The 21,243-nt window shown below is 40.3% G+C and overlaps 4 protein-coding genes across 4 annotated transcripts; 3 read left to right on the top strand and 1 right to left on the bottom strand.

The window, feature by feature from the left end:
* Positions 1–1,869: 1,869 nt before the first annotated feature.
* On the bottom strand, positions 1,870–4,006 carry LOC137730491 (phytosulfokine receptor 1-like). The gene has a single exon (XM_068469477.1). It carries the CDS (start codon positions 3,981–3,983, stop codon positions 1,911–1,913), a length of 2,073 nt encoding a protein of 690 aa, XP_068325578.1. The 5' UTR covers positions 3,984–4,006; the 3' UTR covers positions 1,870–1,910.
* A 2,530-nt stretch (positions 4,007–6,536) lies between these two features.
* Positions 6,537–11,521, top strand: LOC137731036 (uncharacterized). Its single transcript, XM_068470090.1, has 6 exons — positions 6,537–7,925; positions 9,801–9,856; positions 9,940–10,170; positions 10,287–10,578; positions 10,709–10,905; positions 11,021–11,521. Exons 1-6 carry the CDS (start codon positions 6,759–6,761, stop codon positions 11,172–11,174), a joined length of 2,097 nt encoding a protein of 698 aa, XP_068326191.1. The 5' UTR covers positions 6,537–6,758; the 3' UTR covers positions 11,175–11,521.
* A 454-nt stretch (positions 11,522–11,975) lies between these two features.
* LOC137731038 (chromosome segregation in meiosis protein 3-like) lies at positions 11,976–14,150 on the top strand. The gene is made up of 5 exons (XM_068470092.1): positions 11,976–12,332; positions 12,667–12,789; positions 12,876–12,975; positions 13,511–13,626; positions 13,751–14,150. Exons 1-5 carry the CDS (start codon positions 12,009–12,011, stop codon positions 13,955–13,957), a joined length of 870 nt encoding a protein of 289 aa, XP_068326193.1. The 5' UTR covers positions 11,976–12,008; the 3' UTR covers positions 13,958–14,150.
* Positions 14,151–15,434: 1,284 nt separating this feature from the next.
* On the top strand, positions 15,435–20,914 carry LOC137731037 (inactive leucine-rich repeat receptor-like serine/threonine-protein kinase At1g60630). Its single transcript, XM_068470091.1, has 4 exons — positions 15,435–15,603; positions 15,768–15,923; positions 16,054–18,044; positions 20,077–20,914. Exons 3-4 carry the CDS (start codon positions 16,700–16,702, stop codon positions 20,733–20,735), a joined length of 2,004 nt encoding a protein of 667 aa, XP_068326192.1. The 5' UTR covers positions 15,435–15,603; positions 15,768–15,923; positions 16,054–16,699; the 3' UTR covers positions 20,736–20,914.
* The last annotated feature ends 329 nt before the right edge of the window (positions 20,915–21,243 follow it).

Below are 21,243 nucleotides of genomic sequence, written 5' to 3'. Positions count from 1 at the left end.
ATCATATTAAATGGAAAATTTGTATCTTTGGTTTTAGGTTCTGAAGGTTTCTGTGTAGCCCATGTTCAAGAGAATGGGCTTCTAGGTCTGCCATTGTTGATTTGGGTTTGGACCACTTTATGCTTTTGGCAGGCTCAAAGGCTTCTTCAGTCGTCGCTTCCATGGAGGTTCTCCGCCTTCTTGGCCGTCTCCGGGGCTATGCCTTCGAATCTGTTGTCATGTCGATGATCTTCCCATCTCCATACCTCACCTAATCGAAAAATTAAACCCCCACCCACCCTAAATTGCATTTTCGACATTCTCTGGGTCTTCAGCTTTTCCAGTTTGCAATTCGAGTTAGTGAGAGAAAGCCATTTGGTGATATGTGGTAACAGAAATGCATATCAATTTATTTGGGTCATGTTTTATCTTTGTATGTCTGCATCCAATTGATGAACTCAACATGTTAATGCTTTCTTTCACATGATCTTTACAGGTTCATTGGCCGTTGAGATTACAAAGAATTTGATTCATTTCGTCGAACTGTAATGCTCGAGAAGAAGAAACCATGCTTTTATTACTTCTTTTTTAGTGATAAAAGGGATCAACTTTGAATGTCGTCTAATTATTTGTCTTTATCAAGTAAATTAAATGTTGATCGAAGAAGCTCATATGGTTATGTTTTGTCTCTCCTTTCAATGCGTGGGGATCCCGTTTAATGCTGCAAAAAGTATGAAAGATATATGTGATAGACATTTTGCACGAATAAAATGATGATTAGCAACTAAAGAAAAAAACTTTCACACGCGTATATGATAAAGAAATAATCTTTCACATGCATAATTTATAAAACAATTTCTTACTAAATAACAATGTTAAACGACTAAAGCAATTAATCTTTAAGAGCGCGTAACATCCGTGATTACAAAAATGCTTCTTGCACGCACAATATATTAAAATATATCTTAACAACTACAATAAAAAACAATTAACACATGACATCTTTAAGGATGTGTAGCATCCGTGATTAAAAAAAGACCTCTCACCACATGTAAAAGTCTGCAAAGAAGGTTAAATGTGTAAATAGGCATGAGCACAAGTGAAATCATAACTTTGAAGGCACAAGTAAGGACCTCCATTAGACTCAGGGGAGGTAGTCTTAAGCCTGCCCAAGACACTCAAATTTTAGGTGGGTGGGACCTGAATGCAGAAGTGGAGCTTTTAGGTGGTTTTTTGGTGTTGCCTATGAGCACCAGAGAATAATCATAACTTAGAAAGCACAAGAGCCTCCATTAGGCTCAGTGGTTAGTCTTACGGCGGCCCAAGCCGCAAAAATTGTGGGTGGATGGGGCCTGAATGTAGGGGTGGAGCTAGGTGGTTTTTTTGTGTGTGCATGTTTCCATCAATTGGTTTGACAGTCGAACCTCATCAATACTTTTAAGTTATATTGAAACATTGTCAACAATGTCACGTATTAATAATACAACATCACAAAAAAGAAATGTGTTCATTTTTTTAACTTCTCAAAGTTATTAAATAATTCATCTAACCCGTCAAGCATATGTAAGAGAGGGGGAATTGAGGAGCTCCACAGGACATGCTTCCACCCAAGTAATTTCCAATTCGTATGGACCGTATCCCTTACAATTAACCTTGTTTTGTTACATTCAAAGGAATCCACTTCCCATTACTTAAGTTCTTGCATACAAATGCCCGTATGCGGCACCTCTCACCGTTTATGTACAAGTGTGGTACTCATCATTTGTGTGTGAGTGTTGCTACATACAGATAATCTGATGCTAGAATTAACCAAAAGCTTACTAGTTACAAATCTTTATACTTCTATTTTTTTTTTTTTTTGAAATACTACTCTTTATACATTAGGTCACGAGCATACAAAAGAAAACATAAAACAGAAGGATGTACTCTCCTTAAAATGTCCAGACGTACCTATCTATTCCAATGAAACATGCTATTCCAAATACGAATCCGAAACACACTCCAGCAATAACTCCGGTATAATCCTTGTTTGATTTGCCGAACCATGTTCCCAAAGGATCATCCTGTCCGGATGGACAAGGCGCAACATCGTAGCGGCAAAGATTGTTCCCTTCAAAACTTGAACTTGAGAAGGTCAAAAATTGACCTCCTGTAGGGATCACCCCATACAATTGATTGTCAGCAACACTAAACTTGGACAGGAAGCTAAGCTTAACCAACGAAGGCGGGATTATCCCCGAAAGCTCGTTATGAGACAAATCCAGGGTTTCCAAGCTCACCATCTCAGATAAACTACTCGGAATTGGTCCTGATAATCTGTTGTACTTCAAATCCAAAACATGAAGCAACCTCAGCTTTCTGAAGTCCGGCCAGATTGGTCCACTGAGATTGTTGTTGCTAAAGTCCAATGTAGGCCGAAAGCTCCAAACTTGATTGTACTGCAACCCACGTGCACTTACATTCGACTTCATGAAAAGAGGGAAATCATAGGAAGGTTCCTCAATGGAGATCCTCCCACTAATGAGGCTCGGGAGTCCGGTTAAGCTTCTCGGGATTTCCCCCGTAAAGGAATTATTAGACACGTCCAAGTAGAAAAGACTGCTAAAATTGCCAAACCAGGCTGGAATTGTTCCTTCCAAATGGTTCCACGATATATCCAACAACTGCAATCTGCTGCTAGTACTCAACCATTGGGGTATTACACCTGTGAGCCTACAGTTTGCAATAATAAGAACCTTCAGCTTTTCAAACTGAAGGGTTGGATCAGCAGGAAATTGTTCGCCACAGAAGTTCAAGGTGAGAACCAAAGTAGTCAGGTTCTGACACTGCTGTAAAATTTGAAGGGCAGAAGAGATATTGGAAAGGCTGCAATTTGACAGCGAGATGTAAGAGAGGCTATGGAAACTCTTGAAGCTTTCTGGGATTTCGCCAGTGAAGTTGTTACGGGCAAGATTGACAGTATTCAAATGTTGACAGGAGGGAAGATTGGAGGGAATAGGCCCATCAAACCGATTGGAACCGAGATCAAGAGAGGTCAAACTAGTCATTGCTGAACAATTAAGATCAATTGTGCCTTGCAACGAATTGTTTTTCAAATTAAGCAAAGTGATAGTCGATGAACTCGACAAAGAAGGGGGTATCCGACCACCAAAAAGATTTGAATGAGCTACAAAATTCTGTAATCTTCCAAGGCTGTGGAAAACATCTGGGATAGTTCCTGAAAATCCATTAGTTGAGATATCCAAACGAACAAGGTTAATGAGGTTACCGAATTCTTCGCTGAGGGCCCCTGACAGCTTGTTATCTTGAATGTTCAACTGGGTTAGCTTTCGCAGACGAAATATACCATCACCTGTGCCTGTAAGGTCATTAGCGCTCAGGTCAAGGTCCTCCAAGGAAGTACAATTGCCAAAACCTGGTGGAAGATTGCCAGAGAAGCAGTTAGCGGCCACGTTGAGTACCCGAAGTTTAGTAGAATGGTTGTCACAGATGCTGCCAGGAAGGGACCCATTCAAAAAGTTCTGAGAAATGTCAAGGTACTGGATTGAAGGTAAATCGATATCGACAGAAATGGGGCTGGAAAAGTCATTAAAACTCATGTCTAAGACCTCTAAATTTGGCAAATGGAAGAGCGAAACTCGAAGCGAGTGCTTGAGGAAATTGTGAGAGAGATTGAGGGTTCTGAGCTGGTCCATGGTCCCCAAAGATGCAGAGAGATTTCCCAGTAGCCTTCTCTTTGGAAGCTCCAGTTTAACCATTCTATAAGTATCAATGGAATGGTTCAATCCGAGAGAGGACGAAGAATTGCAAGTGATGCCTGCCCATTTACAGCAATCAGGTGAAAAATTGCTGCCCCACTCTTCAATCACAGAATCTATACCGTTCATGAAATCCTCCAATGCTTTCAAATCGTTGGGATTGCATGTCAAGTTCTGGGAGCTCAAGATTTGAGCATGGAAGCAAAAGCCAATAACAATCACCACCCAGAAATCCTGAGCACCCATATCACAGCAATACACGGTCAAGTTCTCAACAAACCCACGAGAGTCTAGAGAGAGAGAGAGAGAGAACCAATTAGCAGGACGAAGACAACAATAGTAATAAAAGAGAGTGATAGGGGAGTAAAAAGGATCAGGATCCCCTCCTGATCTTTGTATGGGAACCTCATGATCAACAAGTGTGGACCGTTTGGAAGAAAATTCAACGGCTATAATTATTATAATTTTAAAGGAATCCTTTGTTTATAACCGTTAGATTTTCATCCAACGATCCACACTTATTAGTCATAAGAATCTCCATACAAAGATCAGGAGAGGTTCCTGAACGCTTGACTTTGATGTCAAACGCGCTTTTTTGACTAACCTCACATTTGGAATTAGTTTGTGGACTTTACTATTTTATAAAAGAGAGATTATGGATTCTCACCAAACCAAAGGAATTTGTTTGTTCCTTTCATGATCATTACCAAACAACCACTAAAGATATCTTAAAAGTTATTGTCTATTTATTTGCCGTGTTCAAATCTTGCGCCATGAAAATCGGAGAAGACTTGGATGGTCCTCTCCTAGTGATTTTCAAACGGACATGAAAGATCACACTACATAGTTATCGCCGATTGATTTTTTTTTTTCTATTCATTTGATCTGATGGCTGGAAATAGAAAGGGTTGTTGCTGTGAAAATTTCCAAGTGCACAATATCATCAAAGTAATATAGTAATAAGTAGAGTGTTGTTCTAACAAAAATCAAATTAACCTAAATTTACTATTGTGATAACCTTCAAACTAAGATGAAATAAAACAAGACTTAAAGTGACAAATTTAAATATGCAAAGAGATGAAATGCAAATAAAAATAACAATTGATCAAACATAGAGCAAGAGTGAATGAATTAAGAAAGATTAATGGAAACACAAGGACATGAGGTTCCTCATTCTCAATCCCATCTAACTACGTTCTTCGTATTAACATCAAATTATTCATGGTAATTGTCAATTATGAGAAGCAATCTATTAAACTCAATCTATCAGTCACAATTTAATCGTTCACACAAATAATGGACAGTTATCTGATAACAACAACGTACAATAACAATTACTCAACATGAAAAATAATCGAGATTGGTATAAAATAACGAGAATTAGTTGATAATAAGAATACACCCTAAACTAATAAAAAGACTTAGTTCATGATGGAATTAGAATACGCAACGTTGAAATTCAAAACAAAGAAAGAAACAACTGAAATTCCATTCTCCACTCCGCAGCAAAGTTAGAATTCTCCAATTCTTTCTTCTCTCTCGGCTTCCGTATGCGCGCAGTGTGATTTTGTAGGTCTCCTTTCTTCTTTCTGCTAATACGGAACTTGCACCGAGAGGACTATCATGCATAAGTCCATTCCAATGGGCCAACCATTTGAAGCTTTGACCGGTCGTATTCATCATTTGTATCTCATTTATCCAGCCCAAAACATTAAACACGGTCCAATTTGACAATCTTCGGGTTTTTATGTATTTAGGCGTTCAATTCCATGTTTTGTTCTCAAACCGTAATTCCAACCCAACCCATACAAAGCGTAGTAAAGCTAAATACAAAATTATGACTAAACAATGAGTAAAAGAGGTATAAAATATGTGTAAAATATTATTCTAATAAATGTACGAGAAGTAAAAATGAATACGTAGAGAGCACATCCAGAATAAATGTATTCACCCTTCTAACAAAAAAAGAATATCCTGTTACTTACTACTTGAGACTATTTCTATGTAGACCACGTTTTGAAAAAAATCAAAGTCAAAAATCCAAGGACTACTGCACTTGTTAAGTATCTCCGTTATTGTTAAGGTAATCAACTAAATTTGGCCGGGTCTTATGCTGCCACTTAGACTCTTGCCGTGTCAATGGAACTACCTTCCTAAATTCTAATTGCTTTCTTTTTAGACTAGTCGCCCGTACCTAAACTAACGGCATTCCTAACGAATCCTTTTATTTACCAAAAACCCCTACTCGATCATGGTTTAAGTAGGGATATCAACTGTTTGGTTTTGAATTGGGGGTGCCAATGCGTAGCCGCCCCGCATCGTGTATATGGCTCCCTCCGTACAATACGATATCGTTTTGCGTCGAAAGTTCCTAATACCACATCCGTCCTGATCCCTAAAGTTATAAGTGGACATATACTTTAATGTGTTCAGAACGTGGAGCAATACATCATATGTTATCATACAAGTAGAGAGAATTCTCCTTCAAGCATCTCTCTATTTGTAAAACTACATATGACGTATATAATGTGTTCCGAACATACCGAAAAATGTCTCATTATCCAGGAGATTTCTGCCATCCCTGGGTTCTAGGGTTATTATAGTAAATGCAAACCAATTGAAAACCATATAGTACGGTTCAAGTGGGGTCGGTGATATATTTTAGGTTGGGCCGGCGACCCAATTGGATATGGCCTAAAAGAGTCCAATTGTCTCAACGTGTTTGACCTCTTCTTGTTTTTATAAAACAAATAAATAAAATAAAATGGGGATTCCATAAATGATAAACCTCAGGGCATTTCCTCCATAAAACCTCTCCGATTTCATCGTTCCCTCTCCAACAAACAAAACTCCCTCTAACCCATTTTTCCTTTGCTTTCTTCGCTTCCCTTTTCGTCCACTCTCCTTCTCCCTCCTCCTCGTTTCTATCTCTCTCTCTCCCCTCCTCCTCCTCTTAGGGTTTCCAGTTTTCCTTTTCCTAAAACAGAAAAATCTTGCATTTCCTTGCGAAAAAGGAAATCAATGGATGTTTCCACCAATGGAATCGGGAACAATGTCGTAGAGGTCAGATTTTGTAGACCCACCGGAAAGTTAAATGGCGTGCCGGCGAGAAAGCCCGAGAAAACAATAAAGCGTTCAAATTCTATCCCCAACGGCATACCGAAACAGAAAGATTACGAGGAGGAAGAGGGAGATGGCTTTTCGGAAATTGAAGTTGCACATGCAAATGGAAATGGTTACCTGAAAGAACGGGACGACAACGTTTCGCCCACCTCGATGATCGAAAAGTCGGACGAGTTTCAAACGGTTTCTCCCGAAAAAGCCAAGCACGTGAAATTAGCCGTTGAGACGCCCGATACAGCAGGGGAAGGGATCCTCCGTCCTCACGCGCACCTGCCGAAGCCAGAGGCGCCGCCCGGGTTGTGCTCATCGCCTCCCGATTCTCCAACCGACGAGGCTTCGAATAACCAGAAATTCGGCGTCGACGTGCCGGCGATTGGGAAGCTCATCCGGGAGCGAAGCAGCAATTTCTCGGCGGCGTTCGTGAGGAGGCTGTCGTCGCTGAAGGACCAGCACCTCAGTAGCAACGGAGAAGAAAATCTGAAATCGAAAGACGTGACGGAGTTTCATCTCTCCGGCCTCAAGGTGACGGTCAAGCTCAAGAGCGAGTCTGACGACCACCAGCAGCCACAGGGACAAGCGGCGCTGAAAGGTCGAATCAGCTTCTTCTCCCGGTCGAACTGCAGGGACAGCACGGCGGTGCGGAGGTTTCTGAGAGAGAAGGGGCTGAAATTCGTGGAGATCAACATCGACGTGTATCCGAATCGCGAGAAGGAGCTGGTGGAGAGGACGGGTAGCTCGTCTGTACCTCAGATTTTCTTCAACGAGAAGCAGTTCGGAGGACTGGTGGCACTCAACTCGCTGAGGAACAGCGGCGGATTTGAACAGCGGTTGAAGGAGATGCTCAGCTCGAAATGTCCCGACGATGCGCCTCCGCCGCCGGTTTACGGATTCGACGATCTGGATGAGGAGGAGTTGACGGACCAGGTGATGGGGATAGTTAGGGTGTTGCGGCTGAAGTTGCCGATTCAGGACCGTCTGATGAAGATGAAGATCGTAAAGAACTGCTTCGCCGGGAGCGAGATGGTGGAGGTCCTCATTCAGCACTTGGACTGCGGACGTCGAAAGGTACGGACCCTCCCACCAATTTCCAAATCTGTTTTTTTTCCACTGTTATTCTCTGTGTCGCGGACCACCGTAACCACTGGACTCGCAGGTTCTTATCCTGTCATTAAATTAAATCCCGCGGGACCAGTTGGTTACAATGTGCCGCGCAGCAGTAAAATCTAATTGCTGGCCTGCTGCGTATCGAACCGCTGACTAGCCGCGGTTTACTGATTACGCGCTAATAAAAAATTAGTAACCGTTAAAAGATTCAGCGAGTTCTGGCCGTTGTCCTTTCGGATAAACCCGTGGGCTTCGCTTGGCGTCTTTCTCACTCAACCATAGCCAACATAATCATGACGACCATGTTGGTGTATGATTATTAAAATACAAAATTACAATAAAAATAATTGATTTAAGTTAATTGTTATTCTATTTGCTTAGGAATAGTATGGGTTACCGATCCAAACCTAGTTGATATATTTTAGTGTTTAGTTGTACCTAGCTTAGTTTTCGTAAACATATCATGTCAATTATGTTATGTTAGCGGGTTATTATTAGACAACTCAATAACGATTCAATTCGTTAACAGGTTGTATCATTTCATCTCGGGTTAATAAGTCATGAAACAAATTATCATGTCTAAAGTCATAATATGAAAAATGATATTTTAAAAGTAACCGGATAACTACTTAACTCTTTAACGAGTTATTAAACGATTCGAATTGTTAATGATTGGCTAGAAACCGTTTTTTTTTTTTTTTTTTTTTTTGTATTGTTTTGTGTCGAATTAACGAGTCGTGCAAAAAATTACCAAACCTAAACCAGCTAAAATTTCCAATTCAATAAGTTTTAGCCTAATTTGTGTGAAAAGCTTGCATCACATGTAAGATTTCCCGAAAACAATGATGGCGTCCACCATCCACAGTATTATTGGGTGAGTGCTATTATTATAAGGAGCTTTTCACTAGGTCCACTCTCTTGGGTTAATTATCTGGCGCTCCTCCTTGGCATTCAATTCGACCCCTGTAAGAAGGAATTTTATTGTTCAGGTAACCGAAAGACATACTAATGTGAGGGTAAATTTAGGTTGCAGCTTAGAATTTTTCCTAGTGAGAAAGTAGTGGAAAATTAGGTCATAAATTTTTGGTGGACCATGTTTTTGATGGAAGTTTTATATACCTTTTGAATGACTGGTTGTGTAACCAACGGCTTGAAACGGAGAACAATTTGTGTGATAGGGTATACAGTTAAAGTAGCGTTTCGTGTCAATAATATAAGAATATGCAAAGAGAAATTAAGACATGTCTTTGTATTATTATTAGAAAATATCATCGCGGCGGTGAACACGTGTCATATAAGTCCTCCTTGAAATGATCACTTATGAAACAAGAAAGGTTGTGGTGGTGCATCCATCAATATATGTTTGAACTTTGACGGGATCCCATTGCATATCATATCATATCATGCATAACGCACTCAATCATATATAATTTGGCTCCTTCCCACCCTAGGCCATGACTCATGCCATGATTCATGAAAGCGTAGACGTAACGTTTTTGACATGGCCCCCAATATGTTGTCCTTTTTCCTATTTTGCGTATGTAGGAATTTCAAAAGTTGAATCTGGCAACCTTGTTTCATAATTAATAGGAACTTGACCCAGTTTTCAACCTCTTGTTTTAATTATGACGTATAATTATTATTTAGTCCCTCTTAAATCGTCTTTTGTTGAAATTTATTAGTTTTTATATTGCTCGATCCTTGAGTGTTTTCAGTCTGTATTTTAGATTACATGTGAGACATTACACAGATGTTTCTTTTATCTTAAAAAGCAAAAAGTTTGTCCGTTGAGTGTGGAGTTTAATGATTTGTGTTTACAACATATGACAACTGCAGGCAGTTGAGATTGGAAGGCAGCTTGCCAGGAAGCATTTCATTCATCATGTCTTTGGGTAAGAAAAAATCTGTTCAACCAACTGAAAACCAAAGACACTGATTTAGTTTTCTCGATAAGAACCCTTTTGTATTTGTGCAGGGAAAATGATTTCGAGGATGGAAACCATTTTTATCGTTTCCTTGAGCACGAACCCTTTATTCCCAAATGCTTTAATTTCCGGGGATCCGTAAGTGACAGTGAACCCAAGCCTGCAGCGAAAGTTGGCCAAAGCCTCACCAAGATCATGTCTGCCATACTCGAGTCCTATGCCTCAGATGACAGGCGCCATCTCGATTACATTGGCATTAGCAACAGTGAGGAGTTCCGAAGGTAGGATCAGTCGATCGTTTTCCTGGATTTATTTTGTTAAACTAAAGTAATTTGGGTATATTCTACTTGTTTATGTTAAATTTGCTTCACCAATTTCCTCCCTTCTTTAAATGCAGGTACATAAACTTGGTTCAAGAACTTCACCGAGTAAACCTTTTTGAGCTCTCAAAAGATGAGAGGCTAGCTTTCTTTTTGAACCTCTACAATGCAATGGTCATCCATGCAGTTATCAGGGTAGGACGTCCACAAGGTGTAATCGAAAGGAGATCATTCTTTTCCGACTTCCAGTATTTAGTTGGAGGCCATCCTTATTCACTCAGTAGTATCGAGAATGGGATCCTCAGAAACAACCGTAGACCTCCTTATTCCTTGGGCAAGCCCTTTGGGGCAGGAGACAACCGTACAGAGGTGAACAACAATCTTCGATTCTTCTGTCTTATCCCCCTCTAAATTCTAACTTCATACATTTTATTTTGTTCGCATGCAAATTCTCAACCTCTGATGAGAGTACTAAGTTTCATTTCATCCTTCAATCCAGCTTGCCTGTGCTAGAGTGAATCCATTAATTCACTTCGGACTTTGTAACGGGACAAGGTCAAGCCCAACGGTAAGATTCTTCTCACCCCAAGGAGTTGAAGCTGAATTGAGATGTGCAGCTAGAGACTTCTTCAAGAGCGGCGGCATGGAAGTGAACTTGGAGAAGAGGACCGTGTACCTCACCCAAATTATTAAATGGTGTGTTATCATTGATCAAGTCTACCTTTTTCGTTGTTCATTTCCAAAAGCAACTGTGATGGTTAGACAATGCCGAGGATGAACAAATATTGTGCGTGTGTGTTCATTTGTGCAGGTTCGATGGCGACTTTGGACAAGAGAAGGAAATTCTAAAGTGGATCCTGAATTACTTGGATGCAACCAGAGCAGGTCTTTTGACACATCTTTTGGGTGACGGAGGGCATATAAGTATTGTGTACCAGAACTACGATTGGTCCATGAACTCTTGAGCCTGCGAAACCTGTTTGCTGCCGTTGTTTAAGAACTGAAACTTATCACAGGTGATACATATATAGATATAGATACTTGCTTACCTCAATTTTTGATAAAGAGAATTAGAGGATTTGTTGATTTGAATTGGTTGTGAAGAAATGGCAAGAGAGAGAGGGAGGAGAGGGGGGAAGGAATGGGAGTATGTAACGAGATTTCCCTTGTAAACTTCTTCTCTTATGAGTTCAGTTTTTTGGATGCAATGAAAAGCTAGTTTTAGATAAAACAACAACAAAGCGTTATCCTATTAAGTGGGTTCGAATGTATGAATCCAAGAACGTCATTGTGCTCGGTTATACGTCAAGTTTTCTGTTAGCTCTAAGTACTCTATATTTTCTTAAAGTCTTTTTTTCAAGTCTTCCGAGATCTTCATTGACCCTTTTTATCTTAATCATCTGTCTCATAATCATACTTTTCAACCAGATCCAATAGAAATATTCATTTGTTCTGAAGCTCTTTCAAATCGATTCAAAAGGTGTTCATGTTTTTATACATAATTCAAGCAAAGCTTATGCCAACGGTGAATGATTATGAAATAACACCTTGAAACCTATCACGTGACAAATTTTAAGCGCGTGTTAGTGTCATTCTATAAAAAAACGCCTAGATTTTGAGATATTTAAAATGGGCTTGACTAAAAGGGGCCCAGAATCAGATTTTCTTAAATGGCCTACCATAATTCCCTCCAATTTTTCCCGCCAATAAACCTTGAAAATGGAAAATAAATCCAGAAAATTAAATTAAAAAAATGAAAACAGCGATCGTCGGTTGCAGAAAGCAAAAATCAGAAGAAAATGGACAAGGCACCAGCAGCAACCGGCTGTTACAAGTGCGGCCGACCAGGCCACTGGTCACGTGACTGCCCTTCCTCCGCCCCTACCCCCAATTCTATCCCCGATCCTAATTCCAACCCTAACCCTAACCCCACAAATCTCAATTCCTCTTCTTATCCTTTCAAAAGCGGTACCGGTACTGGGATCGAAGGGAAGGCGAAGAAGGTGTCGGTTCCGAAGACTCGGCCGAAGCTGACGCTGGAGCTGCTTCTCTCAGACGATGGGCTCGGCTACGTCCTCCGCCACTTCCCTCGCGCCTTCAAGTATCGCGGCCGCGGACACGAGGTCTGATATCTCACTTCTGCTCTTGTTTCATTTCTGTGTGCAAGAAAATTCATAACATTATGTTAATTTTTTGTTAGTAAATTAGTAAAAAGTAACCTCTATAATTGCAAGTTTTAGCTCAATTTCAGACGAAAATCCCTCAGTTATCCAGACGTGTTGCTTTAATTGATTCTTGTGAAATTTTGTTGGTGTGCTTCTTCCATTACAAGGTCGGCATGGGTTTCTTTTCTAAATTATATGTAAAATGCCATTGTTTTTGAAGCGTTTTTCTCTGAAGTGTGAGGTTACTGAAGGATTGTACGTAAAATGCCATTGTTTTTGTCAATTTTTGCAGGTTAGAGATTTGGGGAATCTAATTGGTTTGTACACACAATGGCATTCGCGATTGCTACCATATTACTCATTTGATCAGTTTGTTCATAAGGTCGAACAAGTTGCCGCCACCAGACGAGTGAAGGTACTGATGATATGTTACTCTTTATTTTCAATGTCTTTGGAGTCTGCCTCAAATTCTAATTCTTTTTCTGCCCAAATGTTGAGCAGATGACTCTTAGGGATTTGAGAGAAAGAGTTGCAAGTGGAGGAGACCCGACAAAGTTGCGTGAAACAGCGGTCGAGGAAGGCGTTCCAAATGATCAAGAGGGTATTATGCTCTGCCATTTTAGCATAATTGCTCTAATTTAGCACGTAATGAGATGTTTCAAGAAGTGAAATATCATTAAAGGTTGAGGTATTAATTGGAAGGATTGAATGGTGCAATTGCTCTAACTATTTAACAGAAGACCTGTCAGGAAGATTTGGAAACGGGATCCATTGAGCCTAGAGGTTGAGTTTATAACACGATTAGGAATATGATGTTAGGATAATGGATTGGCTGCTGAGTGGAATATGAGTATTGTTGAGGGAGAACGTCACTGCACCGGACTACCCGAGACTAATGGGCAAGAATAGTACGGATAAGTGGAAATCTACTTGTGTTGATTTTATGTTACTTTGTCTCTTTTTTAATAATTAAGTAGGGAGTTCTTATGTTCTCTATAAAATATTCTTATGAGAAGTTTTTGGATTTTGTTTGATATTTGAAGTACCTTTCTATTCATCATGGTAATATTTGATTCCGAACAACCATTGCTCTCTATGTTTCCATTTTGAATTCTGATCTTGTTATTTTCCTGCAGAAACCTTGAACCCTGAGGGACCAAGTGATCACCAGGGAGGTTCGTCTTCAGGGAACGATGATGTGGATGATACGCAGGAAGAGATGCTTCACGAAATCTACGAGAAAGCCACTCAGGTATGTGCTATTTTGTTCAATTTAGTATACTCGAAGTTTTCTTGGTGTTCAGATTAAAGCTCCATTTGTTGATAAGTAGAGAGCTTGATGTGCTTTGTTTTGCTAATTGTCGGAACCGTCTCAGACGTTCCATGGTGAGATGGTTGCTCCTAGTGCTGGTATACCTGCATCAGAAAGTTTCCAGAAAGAAATAACTAATCAAGTTCAAAACAATGAACCAAAGGAATCCAGTGAAAATCATATGACAGATGAACAGAAAGCGCGAATGGAAGCTAATAGATTGAAGGCACTTGAGAAAGCCGCAGCCCGCCGCCAATTGCAGGCAGATTGAGTTTCCGTTTCTGTTCTATCTTTCTCTAATTTCTGGTTATGGATGTGGTTATAGGCATCATGTTCTTTGTACGATGAAGTTTATAGCAGTTATGAGATTATTTCTAGTTATGCCTCAAAAATGAAAATAGTAATGGTAAAGTCGGATTCACTGGATGCCGCGTGACATTGAATTAAGTCGTCACAATTATGGGAAACTCATTTTTTATAAATCTTTTTAGTGATATGACTTTTGATTTTGATTTTCTAACCATTTGTTTTTATTAGTCTTTTCAAACCAAGGTATTATTATAATTGTCCCTAATAAAAGCTGGATGCTAGTCACTGATTGCTTGTTTGAAGGAGATTCGATCTCTTTCGGGTCCTCCTAGATCTCCGGCAACATAGTCGGGTGTGTCGTCACTAAGACCACCGGCAACCACCGCATTGATCCAGTCCACGCCAACTGGCATGACTTGTTGGAGCCCAAAACCAATGAGAAGATTCTTTCTGATTTTTTCCATCAAGGTCACCGGATCAAGTAATTTAGGTTTTTGAAATTTTATTCAATAGTAGAAAATTATTATAGTTTTTAAAAGGTCAAAATAGGTATATCGTTGTATAAAATTTCAAAAATCATGATCACTTAATCTATGATCTTGATGGAAAATATCAGGAGACGAGATTTCTCAAAACCAATTAGCATTGAAATAACGTGATCAACTCACCCCTCGCTTTTCATTTTTTGCTGGGCCGGGAAAATAACGTGAGCTCAATTACTTGTTCCAGCTTCTTGCCACGTGTACAATACTAATCTTTGTACGAGTAGTGAGGAAACAGACTTGCCTAGGGATGTTACCATGACCTATTGTACAAACTGAAATGCTGAGAAGATTTTCTCAAACTGTGATTCTTTATAAACTTTTTATGAGCTCATAATTTAACGTCTTTTTTCATACCAACATTATAAAATATTATAAAAAAATATATAAAATGTATAAAAAGTTCCACTTTTAAAAGTCTTCTGGACTTTTCTCTTGAACAAATAACCAATGTCATACGGAATATCATGTAACCTTTAGCATGGGTAAGTTCTTCGCAAATTCGCAATGATGGAGAAAGGTGGCCGGTAGTTCACTAAGTTCAACCCCTCGTGGCCTAGCATGGACTATGAGAAGACAACTTAAATATAATTTTAATGACGTCACCGGTCTAATAAATACTTTTTACCTGTTAAAAAAATAAATCTCTCGTCTGGTAATTACTTATTATATGATTAATTGGCATTAAAACAGTATCTCGAGTGGCTGTGAAACTATATAATAAGTAAATACTTATTCCCTGGTGTTAAATAATTAAATGCGTTATCTTTTGCTTTCAATTCTTTCACCTATTTCCCGAGTTAAAACACACTGACCATCTGTTGTCCTTGGTCAATACTCTCTCTCTCTCTCTCTCTCTCTCTCTCTCTCTCTCTCTCTCTCTCTCTCTCCTCTTACTGTCTTTTGGGAGGGCCTTGGCATTACTATCCCATCAGACTATGCATGCAGAGTACAGAGGGATACACATGGACATGGATGCTGCATTATTATTTAACATCCAGTCTTTGTTCCTTCACTTAACCGATTACCCCTACTTGTAGCTGCTGCTGCTACCCGACTCGATCAGGTACTTTTAATTTCCTGCTTAATTAATTTTCTTCTCGTTTATCCTATTTTTGTAATTATTTTTTAAACTTTTTGTCGACCCTTTTTTGTTGATAGATCTGTGCAGAAGACATGTGTCATTCTTTTTCCAGATTTTGATGTATAATTTTCCTTTTCAATTTTCAGCATTTATCTGGGTCGACTCAATCAACTCGTTCTGCCCAAGACAAACAAAGCCCTTCACAATTTCAATATTTTTTCATCTGCATTTTTCGGACGCTTGTTAATTTCAGAGAGGGTGTAGCTACCTGTTGAAAGTTGATGAATTCGACGACTCGGGGGGTGAGTAAAATTTGGATCCCATTCCCCTTGAGGTTTCACCGCTCTCTGGTAAAAAAGTTTGAGCCTTTGAGCCGCCCAATGTTATTTATTTAATTTTATTTAATTCTATCGGGTTCAATAATGCCTGCAGATTAACAATATACAAATCATGGAGAGGAGAGAAGAGTTCTGAGCTTCCTTCACGTGAAGCTTACGCTGCAAAAAAAAAAGCAATTACAGAGAAAATGTTCGGGAAACGATGTCGAATTGCCAAGCCCGACTGTTTTGGTGTCTCCCCATTGATCAGTACGCAGAGCTCGCCAATGGGGCTTTTTGCACCTTAAATGCTCCTCTTCCGCAGCTCGGAGTAGAGTAGTTTAGAAGTGCTTTTCTCAGAGCAAAAGTAGAAAACCATTTCTTTGGGTTCAAGCTGTCGAATCAATCAATGGTGCAGTTGCAGCAGCCGCAGCACAGTGATCGATTGAGTCAGAGAGGCAGCTTCTGCTAATAATGCTATTGCTACATACATAGTAACATAGCTCACTCAAATTTGACGATATGGTGTTAGATCTTGAAGATTTGGAAAGCGATTGGGCAGAGACTGAGAAAGGAAAGTGAACTCAAATAGTTCAAAATCTTATCGCTTTTGAGATTCAAAAAATTTCCATATACATACACACATATCAGATTCTGATTTCCGAGTTGTATTTTCTCAGTCAGCAAAATCCAAGTTCAAATATTGCATTTTCAAGATGTTGGGGGTCTGAAAAATCGATCCAATCCGCAGATTTTCAAAAATGGTTTCTCAAAAAGGTGAAATCTTTTTCTTATTGCTGCCATTGCTGTTCTGGGTTTTTCTGGGTTCGGCAAAAGCAGGGGATGCGGATGCTCTGTTGACTCTGAAATCTACAATCGACCCTCAAAACGCGCTGCCTTGGCGAGAGGGAAGCAACGTGTGCGAGTGGGAAGGCGTGAAGGAATGCCTGAGAGGGAGAGTTACGAAGCTTGTGCTGGAGTATTCGAACCTCACCGGAGTTCTGGATCCCAAGATCTTGAACCGGCTGGACCAGCTCCGAGTCCTCAGCTTCAAAGGCAACTCCCTCTCCGGCCAAATCCCCGACCTCTCAGGCCTCCTCAACCTCAAATCCCTCTTCCTAAACGACAACAACTTCTCCGGCGTTTTCCCCTCTTCCATTTCCGACCTCCACCGCCTCAAAGTCGTCGTCCTCGCCGGAAACAAAATCTCCGGCGAAATCCCAATGTCGCTGCTCAGGCTCCGCCGCCTCTACGTCCTGTACTTGCAGGACAACAGGTTCACCGGTCCCATTCCGCCCCTCAACCAGACCTCCCTCCGGTTCTTCAACGTGTCGAATAACCAGCTATCCGGGGAAATTCCGGTAACCCCACCCTTGATTCTGTTTAATGCGTCGTCGTTTTTAGGGAACGTCGGTGTCTGCGGGGTGCAAATTGACAAACCGTGCGGGGGCATTATCGGGTTTCCACCGTCGATCAGTCCCACCAGTCAACCGGGTCCAAAGTCAAAGTCCAAGCGCGGGAAACTGATAAAGATAATCGCAGGGAGCGTGGGCGGGTTCATGGTGGTCGTAATCTGCTTAGTTGTGCTGTGGATGGTTTGCCGGAGGAGTGGCGGCGGTGGTGGGGAGGTAAGCAGGAGCAAAGGCGGGGTTGTTGGGGGTGCTGAGCCGACAACAGAGAGAGGAGGAGGATCAGGGGAGGGGCCCGCAGGTCCGCCCAGTGGCAGTGATGGTAATAATGGTGGGAAACAAGGGGGTTTTTCGTGGGAAGGTGAGGGGCTGGGGAGTTTGGTGTTCTGCGGAGCAGGGGATCAGCAGATGAGTTACAGCCTGGAGGATCTGCTGAAGGCGTCGGCGGAGACGCTGGGGAGGGGCACGTTGGGAAGTACGTACAAGGCGGTGATGGAATCCGGGTTTATCGTGACGGTGAAGCGGCTGAAGGACGCGAGGTACCCGAGGATGGAGGAGTTTAGGAGACACGTGGACTTGCTAGGGCAGCTGAGGCACCCACACTTGGTCCCACTGAGGGCGTACTTCCAGGCTAAGGAGGAACGCCTGCTCGTATACGATTATTTCCCCAACGGCAGCCTCTTTTCACTTGTTCATGGTATGACTTGTCGGTCCTCTCATCTCATCTACTCCCCTTATTTATCTGCTTATTTATTTATTTTTTTCGTTTAATAATCACTATGGTTGTGTTTAGCTTGTACAGTTGTACGTACACAAGTTTAAAATTAACTTCTGGTTAACAACATAAAATTTCTACTTAGATTGTATTTAGCGTGGAATCTGGTGTGACCAAATTACAAGAAAAATTTAAGTAAAATTGTCTGATCATGTTTTTTATAAAACACTTTTCATAAAATCATAGGATTGTCCAACCACGACGGGCCTATCCAATGTGAAGTTGGAAAACCCTACCTAAACTTATCTCATTGATTCAAGAATTCTCATGTTTATCTTGAGAGAACTTAGTGGGGAAGCCTATTATATCATTATATTATCACTTATTAATCTATCTTTTATCTTTTGAATCCAAGTACGAAGCTTTCTGACCAGACATATTTAGTGATGTAAACTTTCTAACTAATTAATCTTAGAGGTCATTGATTATTGATTTAATGGTGGGGTCATGTTGGATTTGCCATATTGATGTAGTGAAAATATGACGGTGACACTATGATCTAATCAGTGTCGTGGGGTCACGTGCATATGTAGGCGCCTGTAGGGTCCACCCCATGCAGGTTCCTGGGCTGGAAACCATGTTGCCCATCTTTATACAGGACATATTCATGAGCCTAATAAATTTGGTGCTTGGGTTGTTCTCTGATGGAGGAAATTTGAACCCTTTCCATTCAAAGGGTTCAAATTTTGGAAATGTCCTCTTAGATCTCATAGGATTTCATCACTCATGTGATCAATGATTCAGTGACTGAATTCCATGTACATTCTGTATATTTTATAATGCACGTTCTTGCTCGTCGACTTCGAGATCAAGTGCTTTCCTGCATTTAAATTTGAATATTTTACTTTGTAATTTAGGTTGGATGAGAATAATGCTTGAATAAAAAATGAGTATTGTGGTATTACTCATGGTTTTTACACATATAAGAGAGAGCCTTGGCGCAACCATTAGGTAGGTTGCTCTTTTGTGATCAAAATGTTATGGGTTCGAGTTGTGGAAACGGTCTTTCTGCAAAGTAAGAATAAAATAGAGACCTTGTTGGCTTGGGATGGTGGTATTTACACATATACCAAAAAGAATTCTCAACGGACTTGTGGGATTGTGATTTGAAAGGAAAGTAACGTATCAGTAAGCATAGGGGTAGTTTTTTATTGGGTAAGCAAAATATTCCGAAAGTGCTGTTCTTTGGCATGCAAATTGTCTGAAAAGTTTTTTTTTCTTTTGTTCATGAGGCTCGTGTGGCATGAGTTACTGTCAATCTCTCTTTATCAGTACATTCTCCAAGAAGTTCAGGTAAATAAAGACAAGATTAGATCAAATGTGTTCCCTGCATTTAGGCTTTTACAGGGTAATTTTACAGTAATTAATCGCAATCTTTGGAAAGGAGTTGGCTTGCTAATCAACAATTCAAATTTTGAGTGTGACCTCAGCTTGTTAGTGATGTCTCACTGGCTCAAATCCTTCGTTTTTCGTGTTTGCACGTTGCACATTTGACTATTTTTTGGAGACATCAACCGTGTAGCCAGAGATATATTCCATCTGTCTATGTCTCTCTCTTGTCATATAACTGTGTGCGTTGTGCGTTCACTATTCTAATCATATCATTATATACTTGGCTTTTAGCTGGTTTTGGTAGCTTGTTCAAAGCTCATGTCTTTTCGTCAATAGCCAGTAATTTTGTATGAACAGAACACTTTTTTACCAGTTTCTGGATTTTCATAAAGCACCAAACTCTTATTCTTATGAAGGGTAGGATCCTGCACATTAACATTATTGATTTCAAGTCAAATTTGCGTATAATTTCATTGAATATTTTCCAGAACTCACCGGAGTTTTTTTTTCATCCAGAAGTTACTGAACTAGTGAAATTGAGATTGATTAAACTTGTTGCAGTTTTCTTGAAAGTGTCATTAGTCGAATTCTAGTTGTGATATATTCCAATTGATTTTTACAGGTTCAAGAACTTCAGGAGGCGGTAAGCCGCTTCACTGGACGTCATGTCTTAAAATAGCTGAGGACTTGGCGAGTGGAGTTGTTTATATCCACCAGAACCCCGGCTTAACTCATGGAAACTTGAAATCCTCAAACGTCTTGTTAGGTTCCGATTTTGAATCCTGCTTGACGGATTATGGTCTCACATTATTCGGAGATCCTAATTCACTCGAAGAACCTAGCGCAACCACTCTCTTTTATAGAGCACCAGAATGTCGCGACATCAGAAAACCATCAACCCAACCAGCTGATGTGTATAGCTTCGGCGTCCTCCTCTTGGAGCTCCTAACCGGAAAGACTCCCTTCCAAGACCTTGTCCAGGAACATGGTTCGGACATCCCTAGCTGGGTCCGCTCAGTGCGCGAAGAAGAGACTGAGTCAGGGGATGACCCTGTCTCGGGCAATGAGGCATCAGAGGAGAAGCTGCAGGCACTTCTTAACATTGCAATGGCTTGTGTTTCGCTTTCACCGGAGAACCGACCGGCGATGAGAGATGTTCTAAGGATGATAAGGGATGCTAGGGCGGAGGGCCAAGTGTCTTCCAACAGCAGTGATCACTCGCCGGGGAGATGGTCGGATACCGTTCAGAGTCTGCCAAGGGAAGAACACTTGAGCATTTGATTGTGAGTGATTAGTAAAGCATTTGATCGTGAGTGATTAGTAAAGTAATTAACGCGGCGGATTAAATTAATCATGTATTCTGATTCTTTAGGGATTGAACCGTGATTCTTGTACTACGCATTGTAGAGTGCAGTACTTTGTGTAAAGGTTTTGTGATTTAATTCTTGTTTCTTGTTTTACGTATTGAAGAAACATTTACATGTAACACGTTTATTACCAGTGTCAGGTGATCAGAGAAAACATTTATTTAGTAAAAAAATGAAGATTTTCCCTTAACCAGTAGCTTATAGGGAATTTCAGTAATCCAATTTTAATTAAGATAATCTAATAAACAACTTGTATGACATATTCGATTCTAAATTGTTTAATAAAACTTCACTTAAAATTCCAATTCAATCTTAATAGAATCCAGCCACTTAGTAACGGTCTAGTAGTATTCATCTTTCTTTGTAAGTGAGAAGTATTAAGTTTGACTCTCGCTACAGACAATTTGAACCACATTATTACT

Source organism: Pyrus communis, chromosome 4 (assembly GCF_963583255.1).
Source record: "Pyrus communis chromosome 4, drPyrComm1.1, whole genome shotgun sequence".
Lineage (NCBI taxonomy): Eukaryota > Viridiplantae > Streptophyta > Magnoliopsida > Rosales > Rosaceae > Pyrus > Pyrus communis.
Note: the sequence above shows the minus strand (reverse complement) of the source record. Positions and strands in the feature narration are given on the sequence as shown.

Coding starts and splice junctions, on each gene's coding strand:
- LOC137731036 (XM_068470090.1), top strand. CDS start 6,759: ATGGATGTTTCCACCAATGGAATCGGGAACAATGTCGTAGAGGTCAGA. Junction 9,857..9,939: donor TTCATTCATCATGTCTTTGG/GTAAGAAAAAAT, acceptor GTATTTGTGCAG/GGAAAATGATTTCGAGGATG. Junction 10,906..11,020: donor CTCACCCAAATTATTAAATG/GTGTGTTATCAT, acceptor TCATTTGTGCAG/GTTCGATGGCGACTTTGGAC.
- LOC137731037 (XM_068470091.1), top strand. CDS start 16,700: ATGGTTTCTCAAAAAGGTGAAATCTTTTTCTTATTGCTGCCATTGCTG. Junction 18,045..20,076: donor CCTCTTTTCACTTGTTCATG/GTATGACTTGTC, acceptor TGATTTTTACAG/GTTCAAGAACTTCAGGAGGC.
- LOC137730491 (XM_068469477.1), bottom strand. CDS start 3,983: ATGGGTGCTCAGGATTTCTGGGTGGTGATTGTTATTGGCTTTTGCTTC.
- LOC137731038 (XM_068470092.1), top strand. CDS start 12,009: ATGGACAAGGCACCAGCAGCAACCGGCTGTTACAAGTGCGGCCGACCA. Junction 12,790..12,875: donor CCGCCACCAGACGAGTGAAG/GTACTGATGATA, acceptor AATGTTGAGCAG/ATGACTCTTAGGGATTTGAG. Junction 13,627..13,750: donor TCTACGAGAAAGCCACTCAG/GTATGTGCTATT, acceptor GAACCGTCTCAG/ACGTTCCATGGTGAGATGGT.